General features: G+C 38.5%; 1 protein-coding gene across 7 annotated transcripts in view; it reads right to left on the bottom strand.

The window, feature by feature from the left end:
• The window catches only part of CSNK1G1 (casein kinase 1, gamma 1), a 156,817-nt gene that overhangs the window by 104,112 nt on the left and 31,104 nt on the right, over positions 1-21,601 (bottom strand). For all 7 annotated transcript variants that reach the window (XM_010840196.1, XM_010840195.1, XM_010840194.1 and 4 more), the window contains one exon: positions 5,880-6,267. In XM_010840196.1, the coding sequence (XP_010838498.1) occupies positions 5,880-6,057 (178 nt within the window). In that variant the 5' untranslated portion in view covers positions 6,058-6,267. The remainder of the gene's footprint in view (positions 1-5,879; positions 6,268-21,601) is intronic.

The following is a 21,601-nucleotide window of genomic DNA, read 5'->3' as shown; positions in this document are numbered from 1 at the left end:
GAAATAAGTGTCTTATTTTAGAAGGGAAGAGTGTGTCACCTGAAAAGCTGATACCCTTGGACAATTTACCTCTGTCAGAAACATCCTTCTGTTCTAACGTACTTTTGCATATTTCACCAGAAAAAGATGAAAGAGAACAAAAAAGTCAATTCTTTGTGCCTCCATTTTCTTGTTTGTAAGAAAAAACATTCTTTAACAATATACTACTTCACAAAGACAGTATAAAAATCATTAGTAACATTTATATGCCAGACTGTTTAGTCTAAAGGGTCTCCCATAAACACAGGTACATACCTATTAGGATATGAAATCACCTATCTACTTATTTTTGCAACTAAGAAGGAAAAAAGGCTGTTATTTGTAGACCAGGGATATATATTTTCTAAGTCCTAGAGGAATACAATAATTTTTAACAAATGTTTACACGATTCTTTTCAGACCTGATTCAGCAAAAGACTCAAAACTTAAAAAAAAAAATCCACAAAATATTTCCCCATATTGTTTCACAGTGAACAAAAAAACAACCTATAGATCTGTTTCCACTCCTTCATGTCCTCCTACCTTTTATACACAATCATCCTTCATCAATCTTCCTTTCTCAAATCTTCAGAATTCCCCTTTCTATTGAGGCAATATACATAGGTAAGACTCCACAGAAACAATCTCTCCATTGAAAAATGCGCAAAGGCCACAAAGGATTAAAAGAAGAGATATAAATAAATGTGTAAATATTTACCTTCACCCATGAACACATACAGATTTAACTAGATACCATTTTCCCCTGTCAAACTAGCATAGATGAAAAGATTCTCAATAATGTTCAAGGTTTCTCAAGTAGAGAAACAAATACATACACATACTCACTCACACATACACACTCACATAGAAAGTTAAGGGAAATCAGGGAAATTATCTTTCTGGAGGGCAAACTGACAATATGTAACAAGATCACAAATACGTATGTATTTCTGACATAGAAAGTACATTTTCAGGACTTATCCTAAGAAAATAATCGACCAAGTTTGGACTACAAAGATGTATTTATTACAAGCATCTATAAGGATGTTTAGTATAGTATTATTTATAATTTAAAAATAGAAGTAATTTATCTGTATATTAAGACCGGCTTATAAACTACTGTACTGTGTAGACTGCGTCAGTCGGGCAATCATGTCTAGCTCTTTGCAATCCCACGGACTGTACCTGTCAGGGTCCTCTGCCAACAGAATTCTCCAGGCAAGAATACTGGAGTGGGTTGCCATTTCCTTCTCCAGGGGAATCTCCCCAACCCAGGGATTGAACCTGGGTCTCCTGCATTACAGGCAATTCTCTACCATCTGAGCCACCAGGGAAGTCCAATAAATTACTAACTACAGACATTAAAAATGCATGATCTGTAAGCTGACACAAAAGTTCATGCTGTATTAAGTGATTAAAAACAAATTTATAGCACAGTTTGACTGCATTGCTAAAATATGTCCTGAAAAACATTTTTTAATTCTGGAAAATTAAATTAATTAAACACAATTAGTGGTTATCTTTGGAGATGCTTTTAAGTAGAATTAAAAAAAAATCTGGGGCAACAGCAAGGTTTCTTTTTTAAACTATGCCTTTAAAGGCACATTTTTTGCTTTGCTTTTTATTGCTTTTTTTTTTTTTCTCCTGGTTACAAAATACATACATTCATAAAAAAAGAAAAGGAAGGAAAAAAGGAGTCATCAGAAATATATAAACAGAAGTAAAAGACCAAAGGCTATAATAATTAGCTTCTTCTGTTTAACCATAGGGCACAAGGCTGTGCTTAACGCTCCAACCCTCTAGAAACTCTTCTCTTGACTTTTCAACTTCTCTGTTCTTGAGGTTCTCCCTCTTCTAGCATCCCTTAAATGCACCCCATTTCTCCCACTCACACAAGCTCCACATCATCTCACCACTCATGATTGCATGTTCATTAACACCTACATAGTGATGATTTCTTAATCCCTATCTGAAGCCTAAACTTTTCTATGTCTCAGTCATATTTGTGCCTATGTGCTGCACACTCCTCAAAGTCAATATATTCACCAAGTCTAACTATTTGCCTTCCCCACAGCCTACTCTGGTCCTGTGTTTCCCATCTCTGGTAAAGGTTTCTTCATTCACTTGGTCTTCCCAACCTCGCAGACTCAGCCATCTTTGACTCCTTCCCCTAATATAACTGGCAAACAAATCCTGCCTATAGTCTACTTCTAAAATCTCTCCCTAATTCACCCCTTCCTCTGCATCTCAGTGCCATTTTCAGAGCTAAGGCAGGCCCAGCCACCTCTGACCTGGACTACTTAGGTACCCATTATATGTCATACACATAAAAGGAATTAAGAATATGAATACATAGGAGAATATCAATAAAGCAAATCACTACCATCAAGCATATCTTGAAGCAGAGAGATGAAGGAACATAACTCAAAGTGACAAGTACTACGATGAGAGCAAAAATCCACAACCTCTTTACTATCTGATCTAATTTTATACTGGGAATTATCTTTCTAGAATACAAACCAGATAACGTCTGGTTTTATAAAGCCCTTGATGGTTCTACTCCACTGCCTACAGGATAAAGTCCATATGCTTTAATACCACGCAAACACTTCACAATCTGGTCCCAACCTATCTTACAGCCTCATCTATTACTTTTCTTTCACTTCACATCCCACAGCCCAGGCATGTGTAACTGTTGCTGCTCTGACACTATGCTAAGCACTTTCACAGCACGTCGAGTTTACACGCTCTGCTGGTGGAGACTCCTTCTTCCTTGTGCTCACCAGTGAAGTCCTATCCTACTCTCAATCAAATAACACGCTTCTGGGAAACCTTCATTAACCTTCTCTGCCAGTGCAGTTATTACACAATCTACTATAATACTTATCACTTTATGCTGTGATTTGTTTTTCTCTTTCTACCACTAGCCTGTGAGATTCTTTTTTTTAAATTGTAGTTGATTTATAATATTATGTTTGTTTCAGGTATACAGCAAAGTGATTCAGTTATACATACATATATACACTTTTTTCAGATTCTTTTCTTTCACAGGTTATTTCAAGATACTGAATAAAGTTCACTGTTCTATACAGTAAATCCTTATTGATTATTTTATATATAGTGGTGTGTATATGTTAATCCCATACTCCTAACTTATCTTTTCCTCCAGATTGTGAGATTCGTGGGGACACCTTAACAAGGACACCTTGTTATCCTCCGTATCTTTTCCAAAGACTAGCAAGATGGTAAATATTCAAGAAGTGTTTGTTAAATGGATGATATGGTGGAAACAGATTTACAGAGAACCAAAATACACCGATCATCACCTGTTTGGGGAGGGTTCTCTGTCTGGAATCCAAGAGTCTATCTAAACGTTAAGGCCACCACTCACCATGACCCCCTCCTACCAGGAACCCAAAGATGCTCCTGTTGCTCCTGCCCCTCTGCTTCCTATTCAGCTGGCTGTCTTTCATCCATGCCACAAATAACAGCAGCAAATAATACAGACAGAATCCCCTGCCCTCCGAGGGGCTTATATTCAAGTATAAGGAGAGACAATTAACAGGTAAACATAGATTAATAAAACAACTTAGGACAGTGATCAATGTGATGAATAAAGTGAAGCAGTCTGATGGGATAGAATGTGGCTGGGGAAAAACATACTATTTTATATGGAGGTGGAAAGAAGTCACAGCATGTTTCTCTGAGACAGTAACATGAAAGCTGAGGCCTGAGGAGTGAGAAGCAATCAGCTAAGCAAAATTTTGAAGAAAGAATTCTGCAGACATAAGGAACTGTAGGTGTAAAAGCTCTGAACCACGAACACAACTGATTATTTGAGGGACAGAAGGGACAGTGTAGCTAGAGAAAGAAATGAATTTGGAGAAGAAAGCATAGCCCTGTAATGGTTCTGGGTGGAGGCCTATTTGCACCTTCTTGAGTTTAGAATTTTCCAGTTTACACCTTCTGTTATCTGCACAGTCCTCTACTTACTAATATCACAGAAAGAGGGCAATGGAATGGAGTATAGAGCACACCCTATTGTCAGGAAGACATCAAATGATTCTGAACGTTCCTTTTCTTGTTTATGTCAATAAAAAGTATTCTCAGATACAATGCCCTAACAGTAATGGTCCCAGGGCGAATGAAAACCTCATCGGCACACAAGAATAAAACCACTTGAAAAGAAAGATGAGTTCTTTCTACTGACTACAAGCCAAGTCAAAATGAGACCCATCATAATTACCCTAGCTTCATTACAGGAAATAAAACACAACACTTTACCAGTCTGAGAATATACATAGGCTACAACTTTATCCTTCAACTTGAATATATTTTTCCATTTTTGTGTAAACATAAAGATCATACATACAATATAAATCCAGACTCAAGTAACTAAAATACATTTCCAGTTTTCACTGACCAAAATTTTCCTTCATCCTTATAGAAACTAAACAATTTATGGTGTTTTGAGAAAGCATGAATTTATATATATTATAAACTGACTCTCAGCAGTAATTCTGTGGATGTTTATGTTAAAATCTATTTAATTCAAGTACTACTGTGTTGCTAGAGCAAAGTCAATCCATTATATAAATGAATATTCACAAACCTAGCTGCTAAAGCAACTCAACAGTTGATAGGAACTCAAGCAGTGTGAAATTACACATCTTACTCCTATTCTCAGTAGCATCTGCTGGCTTTGCTAACCCGAACATGAACACATCACTAAATATAAAAAGGCTTTCATTATCCTAGTCAGGTCTTAAAATTCCAGGCTGCTAGTCTTCTAGTGGTAAAAATAAATTCATTCTCAGCATCCCTAAATTCAATTCTGCACCCAGTGATCTCTGGCTAGTGCAGTTGAATCTCTGTATGGAGGGATGAGAAGATTTTTTTCAATCTTCTTTTGAAAAATCATCAGAAGTAGCAGAGGTAATCAACAAAAATCATCTTAAGCTCCCATGCTCTGTCCCCTCAGAGGGCAAAGTCTCTTACAATAGGTCTTCGTAATAACATACAGCCTCAACAGCTATGAAAAATAAAACATTTTAGCCTAAAAAACGATCTGTCACAGTCTCTAAGCTGATGACATCACAAATTAATCTTTCATTTTCTCTTCTGCATTCACCTAGAGAAGGTCATAAAAAGTGTCTAAATAACCAATGTAACTTCTTCCCAATTTCACATCTTCAAATTGGTTGATTTTATCATTATTCATCATCTCACACATAAATTAACACTCAAAATAAAAAATTCTCTCCTTGGAAAAATTGCAAAGTTTCTCCTTGGAGCTCTAGCTTAGTCCTGATGCTGGAACTTCCAGGAAGGAATGTAAACACAGTATCAGTTGAAAACCTCTCTAAACACTCATATATCTCCTTGCAGAGTAAGTATGGGATCACTGAGTAAGAATTTACTCTTCCTTTACTAGGGGCAGAGTCTGAATTAAAATAAAGCCTTAATAACCCTTCTCAAAATGTGACTCAAGGACCAATAGCATCTCAGTCAACTGGGAGTTTGCTAAAAAGATAGAACACAGGGCTCTATCTCTCTAACCAACCAAATCCGAATCTTTATTTTACTGTTACCTGCATGCAGATCTCCCTCCATCATAAAATCTCACCACTGGTGGAAAATATTAAATCCTATCACACACAGAGGGATGAACCTTGGATACCAATAACACCTGACAATGACTATAGTCACCTTCATGAATTCTTCAGTTCTTTTAACAACAGTTCCTCATTATAAGAACATCTTACAAAATTATAAACTGCATGTCTTGAAACACATTAAAGCTTATTACAGCTTCTGCTGTTGCTGTTAGTCCAAACCAATAATAAGAACCAAGTTCTTACCTAATCTGAGCTCTCCGAAGTTCCCACACCCTATCTTCTTGCCAACCCTGAAGTTGGGTCCCACCATAAGGACCCCAGAGGATGTCGAGCCGGATGGTCGGGAACAATGTTCTCTCCTTTGTGCCATGGGTTTTGTTGTCCGTTGTCTTTCATCCTTTTCCCTACTAGGATGGTCCATGATCCTACACGACAGAGTCTCCGCACAAGTAATTGAATCTGTATACGTCTCTTCAATATAAAAGTATGGCCGAATAAACTGTCGTCAGAGTAAGGTAAAGAGTTCTTTTGGCACCATATTTATGTTATTTCCAGGAGATGAAAAACCATTGATCAGTTCTTGTAGGATACGTAGTCTGTAGATCTCAAGCACAGGAGAACATTGTGTAACCTAGGTAAAAATAAAAAAAGCATACAGTTAAAAGTTGTATTTAAAAAACAAATTAAGAGCATTACCATTAACTAGAATGGATCCTATCCAAAACTATGCAAAGTGGATAGCTTCCTGAAATGGATTTTAGTTTTATATCCTCCAAAAGTTTAGCCATCTGGACTAGTAGTTTACCTGGTAAAACACACTCAGTACACTACAGACCATGGCAATTAAGGGAACACCCGACCCTTTAACATAAAATGCTTTCTTCTGGTGTTGTTCATATTACTCAAAGTAAAGTTACTTGTTGGCTTTTTCATCACTGGCTAACAAAATTATGGTGAGGTTCCACTAAATTAAATAAACTGAGGGCGATTAAAAGGTCTTCTTTTTAATTTGGACAGAATCTATCAGAAATGAACCTACTCTCTACCCACTGTCTCCCTCCTCCATCCCCACCATTTATCAAGCACTGACAACAATCACAAAATCCAAAACAAGTTACTGATTGACACAGTATGTGAATGAGCGTGCTCAGTTGCTCACTTGTGTCTGACTCTTTGTGACCTCATGGACTGAAGCCCAGCAGGCTCCTCTGTTCATGGAATTTTTCAAGCAAGATACTAGAGTTGGGTTGCCATTTGCTCCTCCAAGGGATCATTTCAATCCAGGGATCCAACCTATGTCTCCTGCATCTCCTGCATAGGCAGATGGTTTCTTTACCACTGACCCACCTGGGAGCCCAAAAGCAACTAACACCTCCAGAAGCACCACTTCTATAAAGGCCTTTCCAAAACCCTAGGCTACAAAGTAGTCCAACACTAAATCTCTGGAAAGCTCAATTTTTGATCTAGTTTTCATTGTGGACTGAGTATAAATGACAAAGTATCTGAAGTAGATCTTTTGCACAACCTCCAAGTGAAAATAAATTTGAGAAACAAAAAACCTTAAAATGCATCCATTTCAGAACTCTCCAGTTTCTCAATTCAGGACTAAGCCCAAGACAAAGTTTACAATGAGGTAATTTCAACACTAATTTTTGAAAATCTAGGTGATTTTCCTTAATAAAAGAATATTCTGTTGTCACAGAATATTGTGTCACAGCAATCACAGACTAAATACATGCTTTTACTTCACTTTCATTAAAGACTTACCCTAAAATTTCAAGGAAGAAGAGAATTAGAACTGCTTGGTTATTATTACATGTAATACAAGAAAGTAAGTAGGTCTAAGCTTCTTACAGAGACCATTAATTCCCTAGTACAGGAATGGGCACAAACCTGTGAGCTGAATTTACAAATGGGCACATGATCCCAAAATACAATATTTACTTCATTATAGTAATTAAACTGTTTATTTTCATCTTTTCTGTTTTTCTTTCCATTATTAATACTGCATAATGACTTTATGCTTCTGTAATGTTAATAATCGTTAAAATGTATTTACCAGAATTCAGGAATTGATATGACTCTCATAACATATATTCTGTTGAGGTAACAAAGCAGGTGGTAAGAATAAGTCAACAATTACTGGGCTTCCTACCGGAACAACATAATGAATTTATATTTCTTATTACTTTCTCTTATTACAACTTAATCTAATAGCCTTCAATTATTTCTGTTGTCTACCCAAGGTCCCTCAAACAAGATGAGTAAAGAAAGAGAAATGGGGAATTCCCTGGAGGTCCAGTTGTTAAGGCTTGGTGATTTCACTGCCGAGGGCATGGGTTCAATTCCTGGTTGGGGAACTAAGATCCCGCAATCCTTGCAATGTGACCAAAAAAAGAGAGAGAGAGAGAAACACAATTTAAGATGTTTTATTTAAACAGTCCCATCTTAATAGGTGGTCATGTGTCTATATATGAAAAACTGTCAGGCTATATATACACTCTTCCCTTATATCATACATTTTTCTGAGAACAGGTAAAGGGTGTTTTAGCCTGTCCAGACACTTTTGACCATTGAACTAATCCTCTAAAGCTTCATCAGTTACCACTGGTATAATAGTCTCATTTGTAAGATTTGGAAAACTGTACCACCTTGTCTATTACTCTTTGTATTTTTCATTTGTGTTCACTTTTTCCCCTGATTTAGAGCTTGTTATTTTAGATTCTCATATACTGGCATTATCAAAAATGAGGAACATATTTAAATTTTAAAGTCAAAACTCACACATTCTTTGTTGATAGTCATGACAGGACTTTGTTAAGCTTCTAAATCTCTCTCTCCTGATATAACTTACAGATAAAATTGTTTATGAGTGTAGCTGGATAATATGGTAAGGGTATGTTTAAAGAATCTCCAAAGTGACCATACTCTCTCTTCTACTGTTTCTTCATTAATACAAGCTGGCTTTGGTCCTAATGCTTGTAGCCTCCAGGTTACAAATTTCAGCATCAGGTATCACTTCCCATATCAGTGTCCAAAACAGAAATGAAAGAGCAATAGCAAGATTTTCTCATCATGCATCTCTTTTTTTGGTAAAGATGAAAATTCTTTGCAGAGCCCCCAGCAAAATTCCCCTTGTGTAGAAAGTTGCCAACAAAAAGTGCCTGCAACAAATCTGAAATTCCCACTGTAAGCTCCTCAAAGAATGAGATCAAAGCCTAATACGATGTTTAGAACACAGGATAAATTTCAAAGGCAATATGGGTTTCCCTGGTAGCTCAGATGGTAAAGAATCTGCCTGCAATGTGGGAGACCTGGGCTTGGTCTGGGTTGGGAAGATCCCCTAGAGGAGGGCATGGCAACCTACTCCAGTACTTTTGCCTAGAGAATCCCCAAGGACAGAGGAGCTTGGCAGGCTGCAGTCCATGGGGTCACAAAGAGTCGGACATGACTGAACGATTATGTATCTATCCATATATATATCTCACACCCAAAGTATTCAGTAAACATTCAGTAAAAATGATATCTGCACACGTGAATGTGCTTGCATGTGTGCTTAAAAAAAACTATCAAAAATAATATGACAATTTAAAAAAGTATACTACAATTTAAGTAAAAACAAAACGCTTATACTCATTCTAACTTTTTTCTTAAGGGACACCAATAAGAATCTCACTTTAATTAACCTAATGAATAATCAAAATCTTTTTATTTAACCAAAATACATTATGGGAGTGCTATTACTGAAGGGAAGAACAAAGTTTACAGATTCTCATTTTTTTTTTTTTTTCTGGGAGAAGGAAGAATTTATTACTTGCAGCAAGTAAGAAGAACACTGAAGATCTTTTTCAAAGAAGTGTCTTGGTTCTGGTATTAATTTTTCTTTTTTCCACAAATTCCAATAATTAACTTCTCCCATTCTTACTATTCCAACCCTTACTGATCAATCTAGTCCCACCTGATAATTATGTTTTCCAATTTTATTGCTATACAACTGACACACATTAGTCATATTAGTATTAGTTTACAATATTAGTATTAGTTATACAACATGATCAGACACAGGAATGTATTACAAAATGATTATCAGAAGAAGTTAGCATCCATCACCAGACAGATTCAACTTTTTCCTTATAATGAGAATTTTAAAAATCTATTCTCTTAGCAACTTTGATATATACAACACAGTATTGTTAACCACAGATCCCATGCTGTACCCACCCCAGAAATTATTTATCTTGTAACTGAAAGCTTGTATCTTCTAACCTTCAGCATTTTGCAATCCCCTTCCCCTACCCTCATCTCTGGCTACACCAGTCTGTTCTCCTTTTCTATGATTCCACAGATAAGATCACACAGTATTTGTATTTAGCTGTTTGACTTATTTCATTGAGCGTAATGCCATACTGTTGCAAATGACAGAGTTCATTTTTATGGCTGAATAATATTCCTCTCTCTCTGTGTTATTGTTGTTGTTTAGTCACTAAGTCATGTCCGACTCCTTTGTGACCCCATGGACTGTGGCCCACAGGGCTCCTCTGTCCATGAGATTTCCCAGGCAAGAATACTGGAATGGACTGCCACTTCCTTCTCCAGGGGATCTTCCTGACGTCTCCTGCACTGCAGGTGGATTCTTTACCACCAAGCTATCTGGGAAGCCCCTGTATGTATGTTAGGCAGGTGGTTATTCATTAATCTGTTGACAAGCACATAAGTTGTTTCTATGTCTTGGCTATTGTAAATAATGCTGCAAAGAACATGGGGGTGCAGGTATCTCTTCAAGATAACGATTTTCCTTCCATTGGATATATACAAAACAGAAAGTGAAAGTCGCTCAGTCGTGTCGGACTCTTTGCAAGCCCATGGACTATACAGTCCATGGAATTCTCCAGGCCAGAATACTGGAGTGGGTAGCCGTTCCCTTATCTTTACCAGCTGAGCTACCAGAGAAGCCCTATACCCAACAGTGGAACCTTCATACTGCTTACCACAGTGGCTACGCTCGTTTACATTACCATCAACAGCACATAAAGGTTCACTTTTCTCTACAGTCTTGCCAACACATCTCTCATATTTCTGAAGACAGCCATAATGGGTATGAAGTGATATCATATTGTGGGTTTGACTTGCCTTTTCCTAATGATTATCTCAGTGGGCTTCCCTAGTGGCGCAGAGGGTAAAGCGTCTGCCTGCAATGCAGGAGACCCAGTCACAACTGAGTGACTTCACTTTCACTTCCTAATGATTAGTGATGTTGAGCTCCTTTTCAACATGATGCTGGCCATCTGTATGTTTCATTTGAAAAAATGTCTATTCAGTTCCTCTGCCCATTTTAAAATTGGATTTTCTTCCCTGAGTTGTATGAACTTTTAAAAAATGTATTTTAGATATTAATCCCTTATCAGATACTTGATTTGCAAATATTTTCTCCCATTCTATAGGTTGACTCTTCATTTTCTAAAAAATGTTTGTTTATTTTTGGCTGTGTTGAGTCTTAGTTGTGGCATGAGGGATCCAGAGCAGGCAGGCTCTGTAGTTGTGGCATGTGGGTTCAGTATTTGAAACAAGCGGGCTTAGGTGCCCCATGGCATGTGGGATCTTAGTTCCCTGATGAAAAAACAAACCTGCATCCCCAGCATTGGAAGGTAGATAGTAAACCACTGGACCACCAGGGAAGTGCCGACTCTTCATTTTATTGATGGATCTCTTTGTTGTGCAAAAGCTGTTTAGTTTGATATAATCCGGCTTGTTTATTTTTGCTTTTGTGGCATTTGCTTTAGGTGTCAAATCTAAAAAAAATCACTGCTAAGAAAAATATTAAGGTGCTTATGCACTATGTTTTATTTTAGGAGTTTTATGGTTTCAGATCTTATCAAATCTGTAATCTATTTTTTAAAAATCCTTTGGCCGTGCTGCATGGCATGTGGATCTTATCTCCCCTACCAGGGACCTGACCTGTGTCCCCTGCACTGGAAATGTGGACTCTTAACCACTGGACTGCTAGGGAAGTCCCTCAAGTCTATAATCCATTTTGAGCTTTTGTGTATGGTTTAAGACAGGGCTCCAGTTTTCCCACTACCACTTATTGAAAAGACTATCCTGTTTCCATCATATATTCTTGGCTCCCTTGTTGGAAATTAATTGGCCATATATACATAGGTTTACCTCTGGGATCTCTATCCTGTGTCTTTGAGCTATGTGTCTGATTTTATACCAATACCACCATACCGTTTTGATCACTATAAATTCTGTATTATAATTTGAAGTCAGGAAATGTGATACCTCCAGTTTTATTGTTCCTTCTCAAGATTGCTTTAGCTCTTTGGCGTCTTTTGTGTTCCGTACAAACTTTGGGATTGACTTTTTTCTTTCTATGAAAAATATCATTGGAATTTTGATAAGGATTGCATGGAATCACATAGTATGAACAATTTAACAATATTAATTCTTCCAATTCATGAGTACAAAATATCTTTCCATTTATTTGTATGTGTCTCAATTTCTTTCAATGTCTTATAGCTTTCGATGTACAGATCTTTCACTTCACTGATTAAATTCATTCCTAGGTAGTATTTATTATTTTCATGTATTCATCAGTATCAGTTCAGTCGCTCAGTCATGTCTGACTCTTTGCGACCCCATGAACTGCAGCCTGCCAAGCCTCCCTGTGCATCACCAACTCCTGGAGCCTACCCAAACTCATATCCATTGAGTTGGGGATGCCATCCGACCATCTCATCCTGTCATCCCCTTCTCCTCCTGCCCTCAATCTTTCCCATCATCAGGGTCTTTTCCAATGAGTCAGCTCTTCACATCAGGTGGCCAAAGTACTGGAGTTTCAGCTTCAACATCAGTCCTTCCAATGAACATTCAGGACTTATTTCCTTTAGGATGGACTGGTTGGATCTCCTTGCAGTCCAAGGGACTCTCAAGAGTCTTCTCCAACACCACATTCAAAAGCATCAATTCTTTGGTGCTCAGCTTTCTTCATAGTCCAACTCTCATATCCATACATGGTATCCTCTACATATCTGAGGTTATTAATATTTCTCCCAGGAATCTTGATTCCAGCTGTGCTTCATTCAGCCCAGCATTTCTCATGATGTACTCTGCATATAAGTTAAATAAGCAAGGTGACAATATACAACCTTGACGTACTCCTTTTCCTATTTGATGTACTCACAGATGGGATTTTAAAAATTCCTCAGATAGTTCAACATTGAAACCCAATAGACTTTTGTATACTAATTTTGTAGGTATCCTGCAACTTTACTGAATTTGTCAATTAGTTCTGACAGTCTTCTGGTGGCATCTTTAAGGTTTTCTACATGTAGTACTGTGTCACTTGCAAACAGTGACAGTTTTACTTCTTCCTTTCCAATTGGGAAGCCTTTGAGATTTCCCTGGCAGTCTAGTGGTTAGGATCTGGGCTTTCACTGCTGTGGCCCAGGTTCAATCCCTGATCAGGGAACTGAGATCCTATAAGTTGTGCAGCACAGCCAGAAAAAGAGAAAAAAGCAGCAGCAGCCTTTTATTTGTTTTTCTTGCCTAATTGCTCTGGCTAGACCTTTTAATATTAACATATGCTGATTTCTCTTTTGATTTCTCCTTGTTTAGTAGCATGTTGTTTAATCTCAAGATATTTCTGAATTATCCAATTGGCTTCTTGCAATTGACTTCTAATTTCACACCACTGCGGTCAGAAAAGATGCTTAATATAATTTCAGTCTTCTTGGTTGAGGTTGTGCCGAGATCTGCCAGTGTCCCAAAGAGGGGATCTCAGTCAGCACCTAGATGCAGGCTGACTAGAAGCTGGACCATCCACAGCAGCTTTTAAAGTATGTAGGTAGATCTTTCAGGGAGACACTGGGGACTGGGCTTTTTAGTCAGCTCCCTCAGAGCTAGTTAGCAGATAGTTAGGTAAGAACTGTTTCTTTGTTACAGTCCTGTGGGACCCATGAATGCAAACGAAACAGGGGTGCATCCCCTAAAATGCAGCCACAAGATCCAGGACAAAAGATGAGTGTACAACTCATAACAGAGAGACAACAGTGACACAGAGCAGACCAGAAGGAGAATGTGGAAAAGTGATACCTGCCAGCCTCTCAAGTCTCTATGGAACACTGTGGTCTGTCCCTAGATGTATGGTGAATTAGAAACTTGGCAAACAGGTATTTCTGTCTTCTGTCTCTGCAGTGAATTCTGGGGTGAGTGGATAAGTAGACTGTGGTATAACTATGCAATGGAATATTATTCAGTGATAAAAAGAAATGAGGTATCAAGCCACGAAAGGACATAGAGGAAACTTAAATGCATACTGCTAAGTGAAGGAAGCCAATCTGAAAAGAATACATATATTCCAACTATATGACATTCTGAAAAAGGAAAAACTATTGAGATTGTAAAAAAATATATCAGTAGTTGTCAAGGATTAGTGGCGTGGAAGGATGAACAGCTGAACCACAGGGGATTTTCAGTGCAATATTTGTATTTGTATGATATTGTAATGATAGACACATGTCATTATGTGGTTGTCAAAACCCATGTAACACACAACACAGGACTGGACCCTAACGCACTATTGATTTTAGTTAATAAAAATAAATCCATATTGACTAATCAGGTATAAAAGTTGTATGTGTAACACTAATGCAAGGGAAAAATACTTACTAAATAGGAAAAATGGGAAGGGGGTATTGTGAGGGAGTATACAGAAATTCTCTGTATTTTCTATTCAATTTTTATGTAAACCTAAAATTGTGCCTAAAAATCTATAAAAATATAGTCTTTAAAATAATAATAATTCCATCTAAAATAGCATCAAGAAAACTCAAAGTACTTATGAACATATTTTATACAATGTACACAATTTATATTCAAAATTATAAAATACTACAGAAATAAGGATCTGAATAAACACTGTGTTTACAGATTGGAAGGCTCAATATATCGATAGTTGTGATGTTAATTTTCCCCAAACTGACAGATTTAATGCAATCCATATAAAAATCACTATGGAATGTTTATACTTATTAACAAGTTGATTAAAAAGTGTTTATGGAAAAGAAAATGACTGAGAATAGCCAAATCACTCTTTTAAATACACACACACACACACACACACACACACACACAATATACAAGGACAAATATGGCATGATTCCACCATATAGAGATATCTAGAGTTGTCAAAATTACAGAAACAGAAAGTAGTGAAGGGCTAAACGAGAGTTGTTGTTTGATGGATACAGAGCTTCAGTTCTGCAAGATGAAAAAGAGAGGATGTGTTCCACAGCAATGTGAATATAGTTAACACTACTGAACTATACACTTAAAAATAGTTAAGAGCATACATTTGTGTTATGTGTTTTTCCCACCACAATTAAAAAAATTTTTTTTTAATTTGGAAGACACATTTTAAAGCTACATTGAGACACACGTGTTACTCAAAATATAAAGTTCAATAACAATTCTCTCCTCTTTGAAGGCAAAGTAGAAATTAAATGCAAGGGGACACTAAGAAACTTTCTTGGCCATTGAATATCCACAGTTACACTTATCAAAACTCAATCTAAGAGTTCACTCAAGATCTGTGTATTTCCTTACACGTAACTCAAAATGTAAAATGAGCAGGTCCACGGAGTGGGAAAGGAACAAGGGACCCCGTACAGAGTGTAAGACCCTGAAAGTGGTGAGGAGCCCAGCATGGAAGTCCTAGGTCCTCACCCAGCATGGCACGCTGGAGCACAGGCAAGGTGAAGCCATCTTCATCTATGTGGAAGAGGCAGTCTGGCATGGAGTGGCAGAATCCAAGTGAAGTGAGGAGTTGAGTGGAGGTGGCTATGGGAGATCAGTCACACACAGGCAGATTGATCAAATAAGTAAACATATTGAACAATGACAGGTTTTTCACTGTATGAGTAAAGAATTACAAAAATGGAAAGGGAAAAAACTAGAATGAACTGGGTAGTATTGAACTGGCATTGGAAGTATCAATGTAAACTCATGATATTATATATACATATATATGTATGTTATTGTTTAGTCGCTAAGTTCTGTCTGACTCATTTGCGACCCATGGACTGTAGCTCACCAGGCTCCTCTGTCCATGGGATTTCCCAGGCAAGAATACTGGAATGGGTTGCCATTTCCTTCTCCAGGGGATCTTCCTGACCGAGAGATCAAACCCAGGTTGACTGCATTACAGGCAGATTCTTTACCACTGAGTCACCAGGAAAGCCCCATACATACATATACTTGACAAACAAACACAGCAATAAAATAATTATGAGCTCTATCCACTACCAGGGCCTGAGAGGAACAACACTCAATAGCATGAGAACATTTGGCACCCAGATTTTGGTTTTAAAACCATTCTCAAGGATCCAGAGCTCCTCAGAAATGGCTCATTCCAGAGCTAAGGCAGTAGAGTACAAGACGAGCCTAGAAAATTGAGGTAAGGAAGTGATCAATGAATGATGGGGACGTGTCAAAAGGACACAAGGGACACACAGGGATTCACAGTGGCCAAACATAAACACCAAAATAAATCACACTCAGGCCTCCCTAATGGTCCAATGGTTAAGAATCTTCCTGCCAATGCAGGGGAAAGTGAAAAAACTGTTAGTCACTCAGTCACGTCTGACTCTCTGTGACCCCATGGACTGTAGCCCACCAAGTGCCTCTGTCCATGGGATTTTCCAGACAAGTATACTGGAGTGGGTTGTCATTCCCTTCTCCAGGGGATGTTCCTGACCCAAGGATTGAACCTGGGTCTCCTGCATTGCAGGCAGATTCTTTAACCATCTGAGCCACCTGGGAAGCCCCCAATTTATTTATTTGGCTGCATCAGGTAGTTGCTGCATGTGGGATCTAGTTCCCTGACCAAGGATCAAACCCTGGCCCCCTGCATTGGGAGTGCAGAGTCTTAACCACTGGATCACCGGAGAATTCAATATCCGTATCAGGACTTCCCTGATGGGCTAGTGGTTAAGAATCTGCTTTGCAGTGCAAGGGACATGGATTCAATCCCTGGTCAGGGAACTAAGATTTCACATGCTGAGGAGAAAGTAAGTCCATGTGCCGTGGGTTCAATTCCTACTCTGGGATGATCCCACAAGCCGCAAGGCAGCTAAGCCCATTTGCTACAACCACTGACCCAGCGCTCTAGAGCCCTCGGGCCACAACTACCGAGCACATGCACTGCAACAACTGAAACCCGTGCACCCTAGGTCTGCGCTCAGCAACAAGAGAAGCCACCACAACGAGAAGCCGGGCACCACAACAAAGAGTAGCCCGCACTCGCCACACCTAGAGAAAAGCCCGCACGCAGCAGCAAAGACCCAACACAGCCAAAAAGAAAGAAAGAAATCTTAAAAAAAAAAAACCACTGTAATGCATTATAACCCACTAAATAAACTAATAAACCAGGGATTTATACAGATGTAATTGAATACATTAAAACCCTGAATATGATTTGACTATACTATACTGTTAAGGACATCCACTGAGTATTATTTTTAATATCAAGAAACTAGAGTCAACTTAAATTCCCATGATTAGAATGGTTAAAAAAAACAGTATCTCCATATATGGAATAGTATAAGCTACTGAAAAGAAAAAAAGGTAGATTTATTATGTGCTCGGTTTGGAAAGAAAACCAAATACAGTATGATAGGGGGAAAAAAGGTCTGTTGCACAATCATATGTATAGTATGACCCCACTTTTTAAAAAAAAGTTAAAATCCTTTTGTAATCTTTCATGTGAATACAGTTTGTGTGTATTTAGAAAGAAATCTGATAGGATACATTAGAAACTGAAACCAGTTAATCTCTGAGGAACACAATTAAAGAGCAAAGAATGAAAATTTAAATTTCTATTTTACATCTCTGCATGCTAGATAATTTTAAATAAGCACGTACTACTTTAGTTATTTAAACTTATATCTTGCTATTTCACAGAAACAAAAAGTCCTATGATGAAAATTCCCTTGATTTTCTAACACCAAACCTTCTTCCTGTCTCATACAGGAGAGGTGGCCCTCCTGCTCAAGTCAAATCACTTCTACAAACTTTACTGTGTTATTGCTCTCTCCTCTTAACTTTATCCTTCTCTGCTGACTTCCTATAATGAGCATTAAACATGTTCACAACCTTACCATTAAAAACACAAGCTCTAACACCCATCCCTTGATCACTATTTCCTGTCTGGCAGCCATTCTGTCTCTCCCCACAGGCCCTTCACAACCAAACTGAAGACCTGTCCTCACTAGATGTTTCTGTTTCCTCATTCCTGAACTCACTGCAATAAGGTTTTTAATCCCATCCCTCCAAACCATTGACCTCCTTCTCCTCACCCAGGTAAATCACATCCTTGAGGAAAAATCCAAGAATTACGTTTTCGTAATCTTATTCTCCTGACCCTGACAGCCTTTTGGTCTTTCTTAAAATATTATTTCCCCTTTGGGTTCACGCTGTTTTTCCTCCTTTGGGTTCTCCCAGGTTTTCCTCCTATCTCTCACTGCTCCTTCTTACTCAGCCTATCCCTAATTGTTTCATTTCCTCCCAATACTGGGACAAGCCTACCTCTTTTCTCACTCAAAACCACTCCCACGGCATTTAGTCACATATTCATTCAAAAAATATTTAATAATTGTCCATTATACAAAAGACACTGTTTCAAAGTACTGCAGTTATTGTTCAAAGCACTCCTACATGTTCATTTACATGCTGATGAATCTTAATTTGTATTTCCAGCTAACACCCTTCTCCTGTGTTTGAGATGTATATACTCAGGGGTATATTTTTCTATCTCACCATAGAAAATTCAGACACCTCAATTTCAATAGTCCAAATTAAGCTCATCTTCTCTTGGTTCCCACTTCTCCCACCATCCCTCTCTTCCCCAAGAAAATGCCAAACCTACTTTCTTCTCTTGGGTTCTTTCTTCAATGAATACTGTATTAACCATCTACCCAGTGACCTAAACAAGACACAGAAGAATTTTAGCTCTTAAATAACGCTCAAATCTCTAAGCTTTCCTTAGTCTTCATTAGTATCACTCTGAAAGGAAACCATTCTCCCACAGGAATGAAACAATCTCTCAACTGATCTTGCTTTCAGGTTTCTCCCCTCAACCCCCTTACCTCTCTCTCCAAACCAATTTGTGTAGCACTGTAGCCAGAGGGAACTTTCTAAATGCAAGTCTAATCATGTCATCCTCCAACTTGAAGGCCTTCAAGAGCTTCCCAATGCCCTTAAAAAATGCTTCTCAGGTGGCTCAGTGGGGGCTTACAGTCCTTCCTGACCTGGGACATGCTCACCTCTACAGCTTCATTTCAGTTAAATCACTCCCTTATGTTACATGCTAATGAATACCAAACTCACTTCATTTTCACCAAAGGGCCCTTGGCCTGGATCCCCTTTTATCTCTGCTCCTTAGTTCGTTAACACTTGCTCCTCTTTAAAGGAGCTTTTACTTTAAATGTACCTTTCTCTGGAAAACTTTTCCTTTGACTCAATTCTGGGTTTGGGCCCCTCTTACAGACCATTAGAAAGAGAGTTGGTTTTTTCCCTTTTAGGGGATAGAGTTTAGGGCAAATTGGGGATCTGTTGTTGGCGCGGGTGGGGGGGCTTCCCTGGTGGCTCAGAGGATAAAGCGTCTGCCTGCAATGCAGGAGACCCAGGTTTGATCTCTGGGTTGGGAAGATCCCCTGGAGAAGGAAATGGCAACCCACTCCAGTATTCTTGCCTGGAGAATCCCATGGACAGAGGAGACTGGTGGGCTACAGTCCACAGGGTCGCAAAGAGTCGGACATGACAGAGTGACTTCGCTTCTTGTATAGACTCTTTTAGCATCCCCAAATAGCATTAACCACTGTGCACTGTAACTGCTTGTTCACCGGTATATTATTCTGTGAAGATAGGAACTCTCATTCACCATTTTATTCATAGGGCCTGGCATAGTAGGTTCTCAAATATTCAATGAATAAAGGAATATATAATAAAGGAGTTCTCAATCTTGGTTTTCAACCGAAGAACAGATTTAACAGGTTGATCTAAGAGATCATAATTCCTGCCATCATTCTCAAGAGAAAGAAAAACATAATAATTCCAAGTACCATGATGACTATATCCTGCTTAGTTATATACAATGTGTTAACTGTAGAAAAGGCACTAATCATTAGCAAAGTATTACCCAAATTTTTACGCACCTTAAAAGTCATAAGACAGCATCAGAAAATAAAATCTAACAACCAAGACACCAAGTGGTCTCACCTGAAAGTTTCTCTGGCATTATCACTATTTAGTTCCTATATATTTTTCTAAGCCATGCAAAAACAGCCTGTTTTACACAGACACACAGTTGGTGAAGTAGAAGACCAAAGTCAGAAATCTACAAATTTATTTTCAGCCCCAACACCAATTTACTTTCCTCCATTTGATTCACTTTCTCCCACAAAAAAGGGACATACCTGAAACTTACCATATCTTTTACTACAGGACAGAAAGATTTAAATTGTTCTTACAGAAAAAAAAAAAAGAAAAGAGGGAAAGAAAAGGAAAGGAGAGAAGTATGTACAAGGAATTTACAGTTTTCAGTTCTGCATGTAAGGAGCTTAGAAGTCACCGCTCTAACAGGTAAAAACTCTAGGAACTGAAAAATCAACAGCTCTCAGATCCATAAAAGAGGGAAGAGTATAGGCTGAACCACTGATGCCCAGATTGGAGAAGGACAAGTGAAAACAGGGAGTCACAGCTTACTGGAGTAGAGGGTATGTGGCAGGAACCAGTGCCAGGGAAGGAAAACCTGAACTGTAACTGACGAATTTCTGGATGCTCAGTGTAAATAGCTCTAAGAGTTAAAGGTTCCAGGTCACAGGAGGGACCCCACAATTTTGTGAGATTTGCCTCCAGGACCTCGACCAGGTTCCCACAGCAAATATTAGAGAAAAAAAAAAAAATCCCCTTGAGCTTTCAGTCGGGGAATGGAAAAGTGAACTATTTTTAAATATACCAGAGGATTCTGTTTTTTAAGGATGCCTGCCCTCTGGAGAAAATAGTTAATCACAGCCTAACTTCCTCGGGTATTATTTGTCAGAGCCTAACTGACCTGGGAAAAGACAACTATTCAACTCCAGCTCTCTCTAGCCTTCCATATGATGGAAGGGAAATGCCCAACCCCAAACGACTCTAGCCATTCTGTTCCACCGAAGTGAGACACACATGAAACTCACAGTTCAGAGAAACAGGCTCACTGAAAGACTGATCTTCCCCTCCCCTTATACCTTGCCATTTTATTATGAAAGGCCTATTTACAGCAATTCCTTTTACCAGGTATATCATATCTGGCTATCAAGAAAAAATTACAAGGCATACTAAAAGGCAAAAAATGCAATATGAAGAGACAGAGCAACTAACAGAACAAGAGATGGCAAGAATGATGGAATTACCAGACCAGGAATTTAAAACAACTATTATAAACAAGCTAAGAGCTCTAATGTCCTTCAGAAGTTGAATAGATAAACTATTCAACTATTCAAGTGAATAGATAAACTATTCCGGATATCAATATTCCGGAATATTGAAGTGAAGTGAAGTCAAAGTCGCTCAGTCGTGTCTGACTCTTGTCGATCCCATGGACTATACAGTCCATGGAATTCTTCAGGCCAGAATACAGGAATGGGTAGCCTTTCCCTTCTCCAGGGGATCCTCCCAACCCAGGGATCGAACCCAGTTATCCCACATTGCAGGAGGATTCTTTACCATATGAGCTGCCAAGGAAGCCCAAGAATACTGGAGAGGGTAGCCTATCCCTTCTCCAGCAGATCTTCTCGACCCAGGAATCAAACTGGGGTCTCCTGCATTGCAGGCAGATTCTTTACCAGCTGAGCTATCAGAAAGCCCAAATATCCAGAATATTATTCAACATTAAAAAGAAATGAGCTATCAAGCTACAGAAAGAA

Source organism: Bison bison, unplaced genomic scaffold (assembly GCF_000754665.1).
Source record: "Bison bison bison isolate TAMUID 2011002044 unplaced genomic scaffold, Bison_UMD1.0 scf7180017864142, whole genome shotgun sequence".
In the NCBI taxonomy this organism is placed as follows: domain Eukaryota; kingdom Metazoa; phylum Chordata; class Mammalia; order Artiodactyla; family Bovidae; genus Bison; species Bison bison.
The sequence above is the reverse complement of the archived record's forward strand: the minus strand, read 5'-3'. Positions and strand labels throughout refer to the sequence as shown.